The sequence below is a fragment of the Vulpes lagopus genome, chromosome 10 (genome assembly GCF_018345385.1).
Source record: "Vulpes lagopus strain Blue_001 chromosome 10, ASM1834538v1, whole genome shotgun sequence".
NCBI classification, from domain to species: domain Eukaryota; kingdom Metazoa; phylum Chordata; class Mammalia; order Carnivora; family Canidae; genus Vulpes; species Vulpes lagopus.
In genome coordinates this window covers 35,569,381-35,588,317 of record NC_054833.1, presented here as the reverse complement: position 1 = coordinate 35,588,317, position 18,937 = coordinate 35,569,381, and the positions used below count along the sequence as shown (strand labels likewise).

General features: G+C 44.3%; 1 protein-coding gene across 4 annotated transcripts; it reads right to left on the bottom strand.

Moving 5' to 3' along the window:
- Positions 1 to 4,930: 4,930 nt before the first annotated feature.
- On the bottom strand, positions 4,931 to 18,670 carry TMEM218 (transmembrane protein 218). 4 transcript variants are annotated; one of them, XM_041772888.1, is made up of 5 exons: positions 18,507 to 18,555; positions 17,801 to 17,899; positions 10,275 to 10,384; positions 9,337 to 9,439; positions 4,931 to 5,665 (listed from the first exon to the last, which is right to left on the bottom strand). In XM_041772888.1, the coding sequence occupies exons 3-5, from the start codon at positions 10,382 to 10,384 to the stop codon at positions 5,531 to 5,533; spliced, it is 348 nt and encodes a 115-aa protein (XP_041628822.1). In that variant the 5' UTR covers positions 17,801 to 17,899; positions 18,507 to 18,555; the 3' UTR covers positions 4,931 to 5,530. The 4 variants fall into 4 exon arrangements, with proteins under 4 accessions (XP_041628822.1, XP_041628825.1, XP_041628824.1 ...); XM_041772891.1 differs by having other exon boundaries at positions 17,729 to 17,899; positions 18,507 to 18,542; XM_041772890.1 differs by lacking the exon at positions 17,801 to 17,899 and having other exon boundaries at positions 18,542 to 18,670.
- Between the last annotated feature and the right edge of the window lie 267 nt (positions 18,671 to 18,937).

The window sequence follows — 18,937 nt, the reverse complement described above, 5'->3', positions numbered from 1 at the left end:
GAGGCTGGGGTGGTGTGCGGTTGCCGTGGGGGGGCGGGGAGGCAAGAAGTAATGAGAAGAAAGGGAACCCTTGGCACTCTGAGGCTTTCGGCAGGACTGAGGTTGGGGGAAGGAGACTCAACACATCATGGGGGTGGGGTGGGGGCCCTGGGGACCGGAGGGGACCGGAGATAAAGGGGCAGGCCTGGATATAAAGCAGCAAGGTAGGCAGAGAACGGAAGGTGGAGGGTGGGAGGAATCAAACCTTAGGCATGGGGGGTGGGCCATATATTCTCCAGTAGGCAGAACAGCACCCGCCCCCACCCCCTGCAAGACGTCCACATCCTAATTCTCAGGCCCCATGAATATGTTAACTGCAGATGGGACTAGGACCATGAGATGAGGAGGCTATCCTGGGTTCTCAGGGTGGGCCCACTGTGATCATGAGGCTCCTTATAAACCACAGGGGAGGCAAGAGTGTTCGTTGTCAGGTTAGAAGATGGGGCTCTGAGGACAGAAGGGGATGCTGGCCGAGGAATGTGCAGCTTCTAGAAACTAGAAAGGGAAAGGAAATGGGATTCCCCTCTAGAGCCTCCCAAAGCTTTATATGAGCTTCGTGAAACCTACTTCAGACTTCTGACCTCCAAAACTGTAAGATAGGAAATCTGTACTGTTCTAAACCACTAAGTTGCGGTACTTTGTTACTACAGCAATAGGATGTTATTACCTGTTCCCCAGTGTAAAGCTGGGGCGATATCCATTTGGAGATAGACAAGCCAAAGAAACCCCCAAAGAGGGCAGCCCCAGTGGCGCAGCGGTTTAGCACCTGCCTTTGGCCCAGGGCGTGATCCTGGAGACCCGGGATCGAGTCCCTCATCGGGCTCCCTGCATGGAGCCTGCTTCTCCCTCTGCCTGTGTCTCTGCCTCTCTCTCTGTGACTGTATGAATAAATAAAATCTTAAAAAAAAAAAGATACCCCCAAAGATGAAGAGAAAAAAGGTGGAGGGGCTGTCTATGGAGCATCTGGGTCCAGCATAAATACAAGCTGTGTAACCACCCGAGTTCTCTGAAGGCTGGACCGTGCCACATGCGCATCCTGTACTATACCCAACACAATGGGAGGAAAACAAGAAAAAGAAACTTTCTCATTCTGTTTGTGGTGTTGGGTCCTGATTTTTATCCCTGCTGTCATTTCTTAGGTCCCAGGAAACTGAGACAAGAGGGTGTGTGTTGGGAGCTGGAAACTTTTTTTCCCTTGAGTAAATGGCAACCACCAATAATGGTCTGCTAGAAACTGAGATCAAGAAACAAAAACCTGCTTGGTTTGTGGCTTTGATTCTTCCACTGGCACCTCTGAAAACCAACCCAAGTATCCAACATTCCAGGTGGACAGCATTTAAGAGAGGGACGGCTATGTATGTCCTGGAAAACTCAACCTATGGGCTGCTCCACTGTCTCTCAGCCCGTGAGGAGCCAAAGTCCAACAGGCAAAGGCCCACCAAAAACACAAGGTGGATGAGTGCCGTTCTCAGGTCCTGTGTGGCTTTTTTTTTTTTTTTAAGATTTTATTTATTTATTCATGAGAGACAATGAGAGAGAGACAGAGACACAGGCAGAGGGAGAAGCAGGCTCCACACAAGGAGCCCGATGTGGGACTCAATCCCGGATCCCAGGATCACGCCCTGAGCCAAAGGCAGACACTCAACCGCTGAGCTACCCAGGTGTCCCATCCTGTGTGGCTTTTAACTGCTTTCTCTCTCGGACTCCTGCCCAATCCTCTTTCTGGGTTTTCTGTTAGACTCAGCTGAGCCTTTTTGGTATTTCTGTCAACTAGATTTGCATTGCTTGACCTTGGTCCCTCATTTTTCTTTCTTTTTATTTTATGGAGCAACATAGTATAATATAAAGTAAGTAAAAGATTAGACTGGAGCCAAACCACCTTGACTTCAAACCCTGGCTCCTATCTAACCCTGAGCTGACTGACCTCACCACTCTGTACCTGGTCCCCATCCAGGACATGGGGATATTAAGAGCACTTACTTCATAAGGGTTGCTTATGAGGATCATTTAATATTTACAAAGCATTTACAGAAATGCTTAGCACATGTTTGGTAAATATAATAAAAATTGCGATTTCAGCCTGTGAGGAATAGAATATTTCCAAGTATTGGGATGGAAATAGAGATTAAAGATTGAATCCTATGAACTAAAAAAAAAATCCCTTCCCAGCCTGAGTTCCTGCACTTCTGTGAGGATGACTCCCACATCTGGAAACTAGTTCCTATGTAACAATAGCCAAATACTTAAAAGTTTAAGCCAAGAAGTTATGATGAAATATTTTTATTCGTACTACAGATGCTAATCAGAAATTCTACAATGGAAGTTTTATGTTTTTAAAGACATGGGTTAGGGAAAGGATGAGATCAATAGCTATAAAATACTATTAACTAATGTAGAAACAACGAGTTGTTTGTGAGCAAAAAATGATCTTTATTATTATTTGAGGAGTGAAATGTCAGGAATCCTGATGTCAGGTTTGAGCCCCACTAATAACTAGGGAAGTTTTAACATCCCTCTCTTTGCCTGTTTCTCTTCCATAAAATAATTGCAGCAGGTTTCTGTACGCTTTGAAAAAAAATCAAAGTAAAATAAAAATGCTTCAGCTGAAGCAACAGTGAGATAGAGTTGACAGAAGAGTTTATGTCTTAGAGAACAGAACAAGAAGTCAAGAAGTGGATTCCCTGATGTTAGAATTAAATGAATGGCAGCACACGTGGTACAAAGCATGGACTATGCATTTCCCAGGACCTGAATGTTGGCACAATAACTTTGATGCATTTTTAGATTAAATAGCTGATACCACATAGCAGCAAAGAATGTTAGCTTTACTTCCATTTGTATAAATGAGAAATTTAAGGAACTTGTCAAAATATTACCTGGTAAGTGTGTCTGGCAGGCTTGAGGGACTTTGTAAACTATAACACGCAGCGCCACCTAGCGGACGGGGCCAATGTCTCCGTCGTGGGGGCGTGTGGTGTCCTGCTAATTTAGCTTTTGTCAGGATACAATTTTAAGAGGCTATGAAATCACCTGTTTTCCATGTAGAACTAACTGTTGATTTACTCTCCCTCTCCACCTTGTAAACAGTGGGGATCACCAGTCTTTCTGCTACAGGATCCCCTCTGGGTAGGGCACAGCACCACCTGTTCTAAGGCCATGATCAAAGAATTATGAATGGGACACTAAGATGGCCTCTACGCCCTGTCTCCAAGGAAGGTGGTGAGCCCAGGGGGTGCTCTATCAGACTCTGTAGGGTGCCCCATGTAGGACTCTCAGTGACATTCATGTTTCAGCTGTCTACTTCTTATCTCAACCTGTGGTTGTTTTTTTGTTTTTTAATGGTTGGCCATAACTGCCTAGAGTATGAAGTTAGAGAATAATCTATCAGTCATTTCCTCACGGCTGGTAGTGCGATCTACAGAAGGCAGGCCAACCTAAGAAACACTTTGTACAAAGTGTATTTTTGCCCTTAACACACAAACCTGTCATTTATATTGTCAAAACACACATACACATGCGTACGCATTCACACACATACACACACACATTAGCTAGCCATGGTATTTTAGTTTCCAACCTTAATACATTTTTTTCCATGTAGTCATCCAAAACTTCATAGCTATTACCCATTGATCTCATAGTTGGACACCTTTGTTGGGGAATAAAAAAGATGGATTCAAGGTCAGAACCTACAAGTTTTCCCAGATTTGCTTTGTCAGCAAGTCTTTCAGGTGACAAATGGCAGCCTGTGCTTGTTAGGAGTCCATGCTCCACTTGGGCTGGCTCAATGTTTCTGCATGGAGATTCACAGGTATCTGGAAGCTTCAGTGCAAGTGTCCAGAGAAGAGCACATAGCCTGACTGCCCATTTGCCCCACTTCCTTCTACATGTCTGCATTGTCCTTTCTCCCCTCCAATCTGCTTGGAGAGATATTTCTCCTTTCTTTTCTTACCTGTAGACCCTAGGCCAGATGAAGAGATGATTTCCTTTGAATTTTTCTGTGACAAAGCCTTATCTGCAAAGGTTTTCCAAACTAAGTAAGACAGAGACAGTTCAAGGGCAGAAATAAATACACCTGGCTTTCACCAGTCCACGACTCCCCCAAATCACCTATTCTTTCCTCTTTTAATTTAGAGCTTAGCCTCTGCTGGAGTATCATCTCTACACTGACAATAGGATCCAGGAGGGAAAGTGAAGGAGACGTGGCCCTGACTTCCTTAAGCTCTCAAAGTTCCACAAAGCTCAGTGTGTATTCTTTTTAGTCTGAGACAGATCCCAGAGCCTGCCACACCTCGGTGTGCATGCTGGTTGTTATATGACGCCTGGGCAAGTTAGCTCAACTCTTTAAGCCTTAATTTTTTCTGCTTTAAAACCAGATGATAACAAATATATTGTAAAATTTAAATACACTGAATTACAAGGGAACTTGTATACTACTGGCACATAGCTCAGCACATGCTCAAAGTTTTCTTTCCAACTTGTTTTCTGGTTCTTAATTTTAAGCCAGAAGATCCTTCTTCATTTAGTTCTAGGGAGTCAGGAGGAAACTTCCAAAGTGGAACCATCCTAGAGCCTCTCCATTTAATTATAATTTTGGTTGATGTGGGATCTGAGACCGGTATAAAATTATATCTAATCCTAGGAATGTATGTATATTCCTTACCAGCTTTGGAGAAAAAGCTACAAAGATAAAAAGAAATGATAATAACCCAAAATGGATCCTATGACAATTTAAAAAGGCACTTGAAAGCCAGCAAATGCTAAAAGAGAAAGAGTCCGGAGATTTATAGCAGCAAGACAAGCAACCAACATTTCCATATCTTCTTCTAATACCCAAGCAACTCTCAAATAGAGAATATAGATTGAGAAAGCTGTGGCTAAGACTCTGAAGTGAAAGTCGGTCCTCTGATTGTTTATTGCTTTACTAGAGCAGAGGGAAGTGACACCCATTGCCTGTACAGATTCTGTGGCACCATATGCAAACTGGTCAACAACCAGTACCTGGGTAACTCTTCCAACTCATCCCATTAAAATAATCTTTTGAACTTTGAGTGCCTTTCCTTCCCAAATGATCCCACCCTTATAACAAAGAATCTTGTGTATTCTCAAAAGGACAAGAGTCTTCAGTCTACTGGACAGAAGAAACCAAAGTGTTCCTTTTCCCAAAATCCATTTACTGTAGTCTTGATTGAAAATCTACTGGAAGCAGGTCACTGTTACCATTACCTTTTCAAAACGGATCGAAAACTTGAGGAACAGGTGCTAAGACCACACTATCCCTCTGAAGATGGTGAGAATCATCTCGGCAGGGCCAATTTTGCAACCCCATTTCTGGAAGCCAGGACTCAAGGGATTTGTCTTAGTCATGAATGGATATTTCTCCGATCTTAAGGCATGAAGGCTGTCAAAATAAGGCTCCGAAGAGTACCTTTCTGCTCATCAGTGACCTCAGAAGTGAAGGACAGAATGGTTTGGTCTTCCTGAGTAGTGCTCAGTAGGACCGCAGCGGTTTGGCATAGATTGGCTCCAGGATATGATGAATGAGAACCAAAAACAGGCCTCCAAGGAAGACAGCAGTGAGGAAAGCCAGCAGGACATAACGGCCAATGAAAAAGGAATCCACAATCTGTAGAAAGAAACATCAAAAATGAAATTACTATCACTTCAGCACCCTGCTTGTGCTCATCTGAAATCTTTGATGAATGGGCCCAAAGTCCATTTCTATTTGTGACTTCCAGTAACGTCCTGCTCTGAATCTCCTCTGTAAATGACTAAGAAAGAACCTTAACACCCTGAGCCAGAAATATGAGATAAAGATAAGATTAATGAAGTACAGGGAAAAAAAAATGGCTCAATTTAGAAGGAGGCTCATAAACACTGCAAAGACCTTGGATGAGCTCTTTTATGTTCTGAAATCAGTTATCTGAAAGAGTTCATGAGAAACTTGCTTGCTTGGTCTTAGAAAAGCTCATTTTTGTTGTTAACTTTTCTATTATGGATATTTTACTTTTTAAAAATATTTTATTTATTTATTCATGAGAGACACACAGAGAGAGGCAGAGACATCACCAGAGGGAGAAGTAGGCTCCCTGAGGGGAGCCCGATGCAGGACTCAATCCTGGGACCTCAGGATCATGCCCTGAGCTAAAGGCAGATGCTCAACCACTGAGCCACCCAGACGTCCCTATTATGGAGAATTTTAAACATATAAAAATATAACAGCATAATAACCCCCATATATGCAAGATCAAGCCCCCAAATCATCAACCCATTCATTGCTGATTCAGGAGAGGTCATTTTCAAAATGGAAAAGTGATTCTTTAAAACTTTCATCAGAAGGGTCCTGAACCCTGACATTCATAATCCAGTGCTCTAAGGCTTAGGTTAAATGACCATTTGACTGAGGCACTGAAATGTTGAAAGGATAGATAACATGCCCCAAATCATACAGTTGGGTGCCTGCACTCATACTTGAGGCTCCAATGCTGTTGGTCTTTGCGGACAAAACCTATACTTAGAGTTGGCTCTGCCCACCTGCCTACTGTCCGCTGCCAGAGCTCTACTCTTCCCAGATCCAATGAGTGGTGCTTAAACCAGGGCAGGAAAAAGCAATTTAATCTATGAACCTAATGGAACTGGAACCAAGTGACAGGGTGACTTCACAGCTTCCAAAAAGGAAGGGACTCTAAAATACCTGAAAGGCAGTTATGGTAGACAGAACAACGGCCCCCAAATGCCCACATCCTAATCTCCAGAAATAGTGAATACATTAGATTACATGGCAAAAGAGAAATAGGGTTGTAAATGGAATTAAGGTTGCTAATTGGCTGACTTTAAAATAGGCAGATAACCCTGGATTATCCAATCCAGGTGGGCCCAGCATAATCACAAGGGTCCTTACACATGGCAGAGGGAGGTAGAAGAAAAGGTCAAAGAAAGAGATGTAAAGATGCAGGTAGAGTCTGCGAGATGTTTGCTGGCTCTGAAGATGGAGCAAGGGAGCCACTAGCCAAGGGCTGCCTCTAGAAGCTGGGAAAACAAACAAATTCTTCCCCAGAACCTCTAGGAAGGCATTCAGCCCTGCCAACCCCTGACTTTAGCCTGGTGAGACTGCATTTGGACTTCTAACATACAGAACTGTGAGATAAGACGTCTGTGTTGTAAGCCATAGAGCGGTGGTGATTTGTTACAGCAGCAACAGGAAGCTAATACAGTGGCGATGCCCAGACTACCTGTCAAGTCCTAGCACTGCTCTGATCGCTGAGATCCAAAGATACCAAGAAGGAAAGGGCTGCTCCAGAGATTACCCCAACAGCCAACTTACAACAAAGGTCAGTTTGATAAAACAGCTTTAACATAACTTTGACCTTGGCTCCTGTACCGAACAAGTCTCTCGCGGGCTACATGTTTGCTCGTTTGACACGTTTCACTTTTTAATTAGCCAATTAGCAGGCCTTGGGTGCAGAAGGCCCAGGTCATGTATTATTGATACAGTATTGAGCCAGGCTGCTGCAGGGGCCAGTTCTCAAAGCCTGAAAATGAAAACACCAGTTCTGCTGGTCATGCTGACAGACATATTTTGCTCAAACATCCTTCTCTCCTGGGTCTGTAACTCCTATGACGGAGGATAGAGGGATTGAATTCAAAACAGTATTTTTGGTTCTGCGCCCTTTTTCCAATATTCATGTCCATAACGGCCCAGAAATATGGCCCTTCATACTCTCTCCCTCTCAGGGAAACAGGCGGGAGTCTCTTTCTGGGTCCCACACTTGGTACTTGCACCTTGACAGAGCAGTTTTCAAATCTTGAGAAAAACACCCGCTATGTGTGGAAATGATTCCTTAAATCTGTGTGGTATTATGTGCCATGGACTTTTCAGAACAAATGTCCTCTCTTTTGCCACTATCAGTCCTAGATAGGGTTAGAAACGTGTGCCAATTTTAGTTCAGAACTTGGATAATTTTGTGTACTGTGGTCTAGTGTCAACAACTCACCCACAAACCCCCCAGTTTCTGTCGAGTCCCCAACAATGAAGATTTTGCAGACAGACCTCAGTTTGAATCCTTGTTCTGCCTCTTCCCATATATGTATGCCCTTGGGCAAGTTACTTTAGCCTCTTAGAGCCTCAGTGTCCTTACCTATAAAATGGGAATAGCACTATTTCATACTAGTTAGAGTTGTCTTAAGGTTTAAGTGAGATATGCTGAGATATGCAAACAAGGTGCCTAGCACACAACGTCACACACAGTAATCCCTTAAAAAGTGTTAGATGAGGCGCCTGGGTGGCTCAGTCGGTGGAGCGTCCTCTTGATTTCAGCCCAGGTCATGATCTCAGGATCCTGGGATTGAGCGCTGTGTTGGGCTTTGCATTCAGCCAGGAACCTGCTTAAGGTTCTCTCTCTGCCTCTCCCCCTGTCTCCCTCTCTTAAAAAAAGAAAAAACATGAGCTAATGTCATCATTATTACTTTAAAAATGAAAATGGGAGGTTGAGAGGAAAGAAGCTGCTAGAATGGGTGATGGGAAATAAGTAAATACCATTATCAAGATCTTAGGGTAAAGCCAGAGCCCCAGTCAGGAATGAAGTAGATGGGTAGGGTCTCCAGAAGGACTGTGAGTGAAGTGGTAACAATCCCTCTAGAGAGGTGGGTGCTGGAGGATGGGGTTCCAGGAATGAGTGGCAGCCCAAACCCCCAGACAGCCATTGGTACTGAATTCAGCTGTCTCTACAACTTCTGCTTTTCACAGAAATGCTCTTTCCCCACCAATCTTCTTTATGGAGAGTACTCTCTTGAAAACATGCGTGGAGTAATTGAAACACACGGGAATGGATAAGCTTGCTGCTCAGCACCCTGAGGGCGTCGTATGCTTTGGCAGGGATCTAGGTTTCTGAGCCTCGACTACCAGGATGGGGACACTTGTATTTCAGGGCCAGGTGCTGCTCCTGTTCCTAAGTCATTTCCTCTTCTCCAGCCCTACTGTGTCAGGTGGTTTTTGGACGCACTGCTCATTCAGCTTGATGCTCAGTGGGGACGCACTCGAATCAGGCATCTGACTGCCCCATGGTGTTGCATTTGGGAATCAGTGTGAGAGTCTCATCCTGGGTGAAAGGACTGGGCAATGTAAAACTTCCCCTGGGCTTTCCCCACCCGTGTGTTAACTTTATGCTTCCTATAAATTTCAGCTGACCTGACGACCTGAGACCTGACATAGGGGAGCACCTTGGAGCAGGATAGCGGTCTAGACCAAGAGAGAGAAGAGTTATGGCTCAGGAGGCAAAATTAAGCCAATGGTTTTACCTTCATTTCAACCTCTGAGGCTGGGACTTCGCTGGCTCGAGGGAAGAGCAGCAGAACTGATGTGATGATCAGAGCACCAAGGAACACAAAAATGATAGAGAACCTGGGGTCAAAAGACAGAACGTCACGAGCCTGGTTTACAGATTCCTCTCTAATCAGTTAGGTCTGGACTGGCTCTTCCCTGGAGCCAATATTCTAAGTTCTAGTCTTTTAACAAGGCACAGAGCCCTGCCCACCCTGTCCAGTGAATTAGAAATACTCTCCCCTTCTTCCTAGATGGGTCCCCAACTGGATGCCTTCCTGTTGATTCCTGGTGATTCGAGATTCCTAAGAATGGGAATTAGTACTTTTTATTTTGCCTCTGTGCATTCATGATCATGAAAAATCAGAGCAGCCCTTCCCTCTTCTCAACTTCTCTGTTTGTCTTTAGACTGGAATACTCTGGTAGATCACGTAGCTCGCTGCTTTGTGTGGACACTGTCTGGCCAGAGCGCAACTCTGCAGTATGCTCAGGGTCAGTGTTCTGAGGCCAGTCCCCAAGAGAGAGCCAAGCCATCAGCACTTCTGCTGTGTCCCCAGGCCCAGGTTAGGGCCTTAGGGACAGATGGAGCATGTGCTCTCTTAAGTCTGAACAATTAAGAAAGACACACACATATACCTCTGAGAAATTCAGCAGGCAGAGAATGCGGATTTCCTTTTTGTCTCTCCCATATCCTCCAGTGAGAGCTGGAAAATATACCACTTCCCTTCTCCTCTCACCTCCGCTTCAGAGCATAAATAACACCGTCAGTGCTTATGATAACAGGTTAAAATGCAACTCATTCAAACTGCCAGTAATTACAAAAATGATCTTCTGGATTCTAAATGTTTAATGAGCATCAGCGATTTCGCTTCTAATTGCTTTTACCTTGGACTCCCAGCTGGAGAGAATGCCTTACCTGGCTATCCCCGAGGCTCTGGATAACAGCACACACAGCAGCAGCACCAGCACCCAGAGCAGGGCTAAGATGAACACGCCGGCCCCCACCCCGAGCACGGTGCCAGCCATCTGCGGGGGAAACGAAGCATGAGCACCGTGCCCCACTCGGCCCTGGAGCCACCCGGGCACCACGTGCCATGCGCCACCCTCCCTGCACTGGTGCTACCTATCTTCAGCCCTCTCCTGGCTTGTGCGAGGGCACTCAGGCGCAAATCCAAATACAGAAGTCCGAATTCAGTATGATGAACTTCTTTTTTTTAAATGATTTTATCCATTTATTCATGAGAGACACAGGGAGAGAGAGGCAGAGACACAGGAAGAGGGAGAAGCAGGCTCCATGCAGGGAGCCCGATGTGGGAGTCGATACCGGGTCTGCAGGATCACACCCCAGGCAGAAGGCAGACGCCTAACCACGGAGCCACCCAGGCGTCCCAGTCTGATGAACTTCTGATGAGGATTATCAGAATACAGGTCTTTGGGAAAATTCAATCTCTTAATAGGAATTAGAAATTTAAAACGCCAAGCCTTTGTCTTAGGTGAGGATGGAGAGGTTGCTTTCTGCTCTGTGTGGCTCACTTCAGATCTGGTATCTGAATTCTGGTTTGGCTTCTCTAATGCAGCAGCAAGCTGAATGCTCTCCTGCTATAAACACTACCAGCTGGGGGCGGGAGGGGGCTGTGAAGGCACCAGGGCCCAAGCACAGGGAGCCCATGTGGAGGCTGAAGCTATCAGGTGTGCTAAGTCTGAGTCTGAGGTGTGAGCTTTAACTCTCCAGACAATCACAGGACAGATATGTCCCACTCTACTGTTGAGTTTTTCTTCATGAAAAGGAAGCAAACCCCTAAATGCTTGAAGAAGATGAGAACGATGAAGAAGAAAAAAGGAGCCATCACTGTATTTACAAACATATTTCATTTACTCATGCAACAGGCTTCTGAGGTAGGTCTTCTTACAGTTGGGCTACAGAAGACATAACTGAGCTGTAATGTGAAGGGATATGTATTAGCAAACTGCTGGCTTATGATAGAATGGTGTCCTCTCACAGTTCTGGAGGCCAGAAGTCGGAAATCAAAGGTGCCAGCCAGGCTGAGCTTCCTCCAAAGGCTCTAGGGAAGAATGCTTCCTGGATTCTTCTAGAGTCTGGAGTGCCAGGCATTGCTTGGCTTGTGGCTGCATGGCTCCATCTTCCCATGGCCTTCTCCTTTGTGTCCCTGTCTCTTCCTCTTCTGTCTCTTATGAGGACAATTGTGGTGCATTTAGGATCCACCCAAAGAATCTGGTTTGATCTCTTCTCAAGATCCTCAATTATGCCTTGCAAAGACCCTTCTTCCACATAAGGTCACATCCACAGGTTCTGGGGATTAGGATGTGGGCACAATCTTTGCGACCCACTCCAATGATTCTAGAGCAGTCCCTCCCCTTGATTTTCCCCTTCAGTATCAGAGACAAATCTCAAGCAAATAAATTCCTCCTCAGTCAATGGTTTTCTTTACCCTGATGGCTTAAATACCACAAAAATTATCATCTATGAGAAGCTCTGTTATAAAGCCCTTGGAAAGATCGGAAAGGAAGCCCTAGGAATAAACTGACAAACAAATATTTATTCGATCAACATCTATTATGTGCCACAAGGGAGTCACAAGGGTCAGAAGGGTAAACTAGATGTATCTTCTGACAGAAGCTGCAGGCCCACTGGAGAACGCTGTCATGGGAACAATTATCCACACCACACTCTGATAAGGAGACAAAGTACAGTGGGAACTGAGGTAGTGCGAAGGGAGAAGGCTTCACCAAGGTGACCTCGCACAGGCCCATTTGGGAAAGAATCAGTGTGGCAGGATGACAGGCAGGGGTGGGATGAGCTGAGAGAGGAGTGGTGGCAGATGAGGCTGGGCTCTCACTTGCCTCTCTCACCTAACTTGGGTGCATCCCTCCCTCTTAGAGCACACGGTATCACCTCAGTAACCCTAAACTGTCAAGTGTTTCCCACTTCTGGGTCCTTGTATTTGCTGTTTCCACTGCCTGGATTTAACCCCCAACCCCCAACGAACCTTCCACTATTTACAGGGCTGGCTTCTCATCTGTCTGATCTCAGCCTTAAATGTAACCTTCTCAGAAAGGTTTTCCCTCATGGCTCTTGCTAAACTAACACCTCGAACAATTACTCTCCATCACTCCTTATTTCCTTCAGGATACGTTTCATAAACTGTAGTGTCCATTTTTACTTACTATTTACAGGTTTACTTTCTATGTCTCCAACCAGTATAGTAAAGTCCACTAGGACAGAGACTTTAAATCTTGCTCACCACAGTATCCCCAGTTCTTACCACAGATTTTATAAGCAAGAAATATTTGTTGGATGAATAAATGAAGCAGTGCTAACAAGTCCACAGAAATCAAGTGAAGGTGTGATAGGATCATTTTTAGCTTTAGAAAGATGACTGTAACTTCTGGTCAATACACTGGACAGACCTACCAAGGGAAGTACCTCATACAACAGTGAACACTTGCTTAATAAAACTGAGCAAAAGGAATTTAATACATGGCAGAGCTCGGAAGCAATAAAGGAAAATCCTGAAGCTATAAATGAAAGCGTAATTCAAAATCTGAGTGGTAAGCAGGAGCTGAGCTTTGCAGGGATACCAAAACCAGCTGCAGACTCTGGAGCAGCCCCCTCTTGGACGGGTGAAGTATCAGACCCACAATACAGAGAACTGGAACTGAGAACAAGGCATAAAGATAAGCCCTGAAAGGACTCATCTGTGTTTGAAATAGGGATGAAAACATTTGCTGCTGACTTTGTTGGAGGAGAGCGGGCAAGTACCTCAGGCCATGAGTGAAAAAAGAATAAACCAAGAGAAATGTGAATCCCAACCCAACACCACATGTGGATGTGGGGTTCAAATCATACTATCAAAGTGGTATGGGAATCTCGAGAAGTAAGATTAACATAAAACCAGTCTAAAAGTGAGAAACCCATAAATGCCCAGCAGTGATAACTGAAACCACTCTGTAAGGATGCCACACAATCAGCACACAAGGCTCCTAGTAGAGTGGGTATAAAATAAAGATGTTTTCAGATGTACAAAGACTGAAATGGAGTTCACATATGCTTGGGAAAGAATGAAAATGAACCAAGAAAGAAGGCATGGATGTGAGGAGGAATGGTAAGAAAAATACTGGGAAATACTGATAGTAAAGATTTCTGTAATGATAAGGACAAATTGTTTGAGGAGTTAAAAACAAGGAAGAACAATAGCAACATATTTATGGATATGTCTCTTCAGGCAAGGGAACCAAAGCAAAAATAAACTATTGAGACTACACCAAAATAAAAAGCTTTTACACAACAAAGGAAACCATCAATAACACAAGGCAACCTAGTGAATGAGAGAAGATATTTGCAAATAATATATCCCATAAGGGGTTAATACCCAAAACACATAAAGAAATTCTACAATTGGACACCAAAAAACCCCAAAAAACAAACAAAAAACCCCCAACAACAATCTGATGAAAAAATGGGCAGAGGACCTGAATAAACATTTTTCCAAAGAAGGCATACAGATGGCCAACAGACACTTGAAAAGATACTCAACATCACTCATCATCAGGGAAATGCAAATCAAAACCACAATGAGATATTACATTATACGAATCAGAATGGCTAAATAAGAAAAAGAAATTACAAGTGTTAGTGAGGATGTAAAGAAAAAGGAACCCTCATACACTATTGGTGTAACATAAATTGGTACAACCACTTGGAAAACAGTATGGAGGTTCTTCAAAAAATTAATGATAGAAATACCATATGATTCAGTAATTCCACTCCTGAGAATTTACCTAAAGAAAATGGAAACACTAATTTGAAAAGATATGCAGCCCTATGTTTATTGCAGCATTATTTACACTAGCCAAGATATAGAAGCAACGTAAGAGTGCGTCAATAGAAGAATGGATAAAGAAGATCTGGTATGTACACACACGTACACACATGAGCCCAAACCAAGAGTTGGACGCTCAACTGACTGAGCCACTCAGGTGCCAGCAAAGGTTTTTTTTTTTTTTTAAGTAGAGAAATAAACTACATTCCTGGATGGGATGGTTCAATATTAAAAGATCTCAGTATCAATTCAATGCAATTCTAACCAAAATCTCAAAATAAATTTTTATGGAACTCATGGAACTTGAAAACAGATCCTAAATTCATATGGAAGAGCAAAAGCCCAAGAATAGCGAAAACAATTTTGAGAACTAGGATGGAGACTTGCCTTTCTTGTTACCAACTGCCGCAAGACACATTATAAAACCAAGGTAATTAAAACAGTGTGATATGGCATAAAGACACATGGATCAGTGGGATAAAATAGAGAACCCAGAAACAGATCCATGCATTTACGAGAACTTTGTATAGGACGGAGTTGGTTCTGATTCAGCAGGTAAAGGATTTCGTAGATGGTGTTGGGACAAATGATCATCCAATCAGAAAATAGTAATACTCGACCTCTACTTTATGTCATATACAAGCCAATTTTATATGGAAAGTAATTCATAATAAAACAGCATATGTTTAAATATACAAATGTTCAGGCTGACTACACTAGAATACATAATGAAGTACAGCAGTCAGATGCTTGCACCTAAACTTAGAATCACCATGAACGCAAAAGCTACAAATGCAGGCTCATGCAGGTGTGTTGTATGGCAACTCAAATACCACGAGCTGGGCTGCCTTCAGTTACGTGATTTTCTCAAGTGATGAACAACTCTTGTTAAAGTTCCAAAACACAAGTAAGTATAATTTTCCCTTGATTTACATTTGAGTTACATTCCTGGAAATTTTACTATGTCAAACTATGCCAAAAAATACATTATGTTTATATGAAAAATGGAGTTAGGTTCTAGGCTCAGATTACAAATAAGTATCCTGTGGGACACTTGAAAATTGTACAGGATGCAGGACAATTCTTCACTGCAGAACCTCTAGCATCCACAGCCCTGCTCTGAAAATCCCAGTAGTGCCTTCAAATCACAGTAATAACCAAATGTGCTCTCACAAATTCCGAAATGACCAACAGGGCAGTACCATCCCCTTGGAGAACGACTGTTCTAGAAAAACTCTTATGTAAAGAGACATCTATAAGGATGTTCACTGCAGTTTTTTTCATAATAGCAAAACATCTGAAAAAACCTAAGTGTCCATGAATAAGGGAATGGATACAGTATTATATACTTGTAATGAACACTTCAAATGAATGAATTTGGTTACCTGTATTGATATGAATGCTATCTCAGAGACAATGTTGAGTGATAAAGGCGAATTATAAATTGAAGCCCACAGTATGATACTACTTGTGTTTTTAATATTAGAGAAGTAATATATAGGGGCGCCTGGGTGGCACAGTTGGTTAAGTTTTCAACTCTTGGTTTCAGCCCAGGTCATGATCTCAGGGTCAGGAGGTGAACTTCTTAAGGCTCAGCCTCAGCGTGGAGTTGGCTTCAGTTTCTCTTTTCCTCTCCCTCTGCCCACCCCGTGCCCCACCACCCCACACACTCTCAGTCTCTCTCTCTCTAAAATAAGTAAGCAGATCTTTAAAAAGTAATATATATCATTTATGATGTACATGTATACTGTACAAATATAAATACATGGGCACAAATGATGTACAACAGTCTCAAGAGTGTTTGCCTATGGGGAGGGAAGAAGGCAAATGGGGCCAGAAAAGAGAACAAGAGGGATCTGAAATAAATCTGTAATGTTTTATGTAAAAGAAAAAAACTTAAGCAGATGTACCAAACTGTTAATGTTTCTTAATCTCGTTAGTAGGGCATAGGTATCTGTTATACTACCCAGTGTAATATTCTCTATTTATGAAATTCTTCAGAGAACTCTTAATTTTTAAAGAGGTAGCTGGTGGCTCAGTGCATATGAATTAAGATCAGAGACCAGCCTGGTGACCAGTAGGGGACTTTCTGGATAAGGGATGTTGAGGGTCTAGACTCCTGTAGCTGTGGAAATGGAAAGGAGTCAAGGGAAAAGGTGTTAGAGATGACTCAGGTTTCCTGCTTCATTGACTGAGCTGATGGTACTACCCTAACAAGATAACTAGTTAATTGCTGCTGTTTTGTAAAAACTGTAAAAATTACTTGTAAAACTTGGACCAACTCTAACGCCTAGAATACTGGGCAAGTGGTAACTGCAGTTGGTACCATCAGAAACAAGCCCTTCAATCCCCATGAAAGTTTAAAGGTTCATGAGCCATTGGGGTCCATATATGGCATGGCTTTAAAGTAATGAGATAAATATCCCCAACCTCTTATAAGAATGCGGTTCATCACTTTATAACCAAACTGTACATTTTCTGACTAAGCATGGACAGGAAAGCCTAGATATAGTATAGAGCACTATTGTGGGATAGAAGTGAACATCCAGTCATCTTATTTTGTTTATTCAGTGTGGGGATACTTGTGATTGTTTCCCATATTGGAATAGCTTAATTATTGAGTAAAATACAATTAAAAAATTAAAACAAAAAAAAAATTAAAACAATGGTGTTTTGGATTCATGTCCAGGGTTTTTTTTTTTTTTTTTTAAAGATTTTATTTATTTATTCATGAGAGACAGAGAGAGAGGCAGAGGGAGAAGCAGGCTCCCTGCAGGGAGCCAGATTCAGGAATCGATCCCAAGACCCCAACATCATGCCTGAGCCGAAGGCAGACGCTCAACCATTGAGCCATTCGGGCACCCCCATGTCCTCGGCTTTTTTAAACCTTCTTTGAGAACAGATGGTTTAGCCAACCTGGTTTCCAGCATAAGTCCATTTACTTGGGATGCCTGGGTGGCTCATCAGTTGAGCATCTGCCTTCAGCCCAGGATGTGATCCCGGGGTCCTAGGATCGAGTCCCACATCGGGCTCCCTGCATGGAGCCTGCTTCTCCCTCTGCCTGTGTCTCTGCCTCATTCTCTCTCTGTGTGTCTCCAATCAATCAATAAATAAAATCTTAAAAAAAAAAAAAAAAAAGAAATACTGAGTAATTACAGAGATTCCCAGAACATTAAAAAAAAAAAAAAAAAGAATTTGAAAACCCTGTTTAGTAGCCGACAACCAGAGCAACAACAGGTCCAATGTCCCCACTCTGTGCTCATGCTGTGAAGTCTTTCTGGGGAAAGAGATTGTCCAAAACTTTCAGAGGCCTGTGCAGTGCACCGCTCATTCATGCATTGTTGGTTCTTCATACCCTTTCTCGCAGCTTTCAGATAAAACTGACTGGTTAAGAAAGCCAACTGACCTCATGGAGGTCTCTTTGGAGGTGCCTGACCCCTGCACCCCCAGCCTAACAGACCTAATACACCGCTGGCCCTGGCTGTGGATCCCGTGTGAGAATACCGATGGCCATCCAAGGATAACTTACTGTCCAGCACAAACGTGCATTCCACGGAGGTTAAGTTGGGCCTAGTGCCCTGTGGGAGGTAGATTATCTCACCCATTCCCGCACTTTCACAAGCTCCAGCCCAGGAAGGCAGCAGAAAACGGGGATTCCAGGAGTCACTGGCCTTTCTTGAGGATTCACTTTCCTTTATAGCTGTTCCAAACATTCAAATATAATGGGGTGAGCGGGGAGGAGGGGGGGCATCACATTTATTTTTCGACATTATTTATTATTTTCTACATTCAATCCGATTTGAATTTTAATGTATTAGGATAATGCTTCTACCTTTGTTAATGAAGTAAAATGCAAGGCTGGGGAGGATAAAAAACCCATCGCGGCGCTACCTAAATGCCATCGATGTGGCATCATCTCTTAGGGCACTCTGAGAAAACGGGGACCGGGGGTCGAGGCCGGGGCTCCCAGTTCCCCCCGGGCGGTGTGCAGACCGCACCGGCGGCTCGCGGGGCAGCGGCACCCCCGGACCTGGGGCCTGCGGGTCTGGCGTCGCCCCAGGTCTCATCTTCAGGATGTGCGCCCGGCTACCTCCCAGCAGGCGGACAGACGAATGTATCTGAATCACGCACCAACATTTCGCTTTCTCAGCAGCACGAGGAAGCGAGCATCCCTGCTTCCCCCGCCCCGGGCCTTGGGTCCAGATCGGCGGCGAGCCGTGCGCCCACGCCCTCCTGCAGCCTCCTCCACCCCAGCCTCCCCCAGGCTGCCTCCGCAGCCGCCCCCACTTTCCTCGCCTCCCCCTCACCTGGCTCTCCCGCTCCCACCAGGTGTCCTACTCACACCTCAAGGTCCGGCCGGGTCCAGCCCACAGGGGCTTCGGTCTCCTTCCGACGAATCACAAGTGGGCTTTCATCCAGGCGCTTCCAGATTCGCTAATCAGCGCCGCTCTTTCAACACCCAGCTTCCTTCGTATTTGCTTACAGCCGCAGCGCCTCCGGGCAACGCCGAGCGTGGTGGGTGGGCACGTCGCTCTCCGTTGCTCCCTCCGATTGGTCGATGCTGGTGTCAATCACACCGTCTCTTAGGTAACCCGCAGAACCATTGGTCAGTCTGGCGCGGGGGCGGGTTGTTAGGCGGGAGGGAGTCTATTCTCCCGGCCTGCCTCGCTGTTACTATGGAGACGGTACAGCCGGGTGATAGAGCCCGGGAAGGCAACCTCTTCCCCTCACCTCGAAG

Coding starts and splice junctions, on each gene's coding strand:
- TMEM218 (XM_041772890.1), bottom strand. CDS start 10,384: ATGGCTGGCACCGTGCTCGGGGTGGGGGCCGGCGTGTTCATCTTAGCC. Junction 9,440..10,274: donor AGAGCCTCGGGGATAGCCAG/GTAAGGCATTCT, acceptor TTTTGACCCCAG/GTTCTCTATCATTTTTGTGT. Junction 5,666..9,336: donor CCTCAGAGGTTGAAATGAAG/GTAAAACCATTG, acceptor TTCTTTCTACAG/ATTGTGGATTCCTTTTTCAT.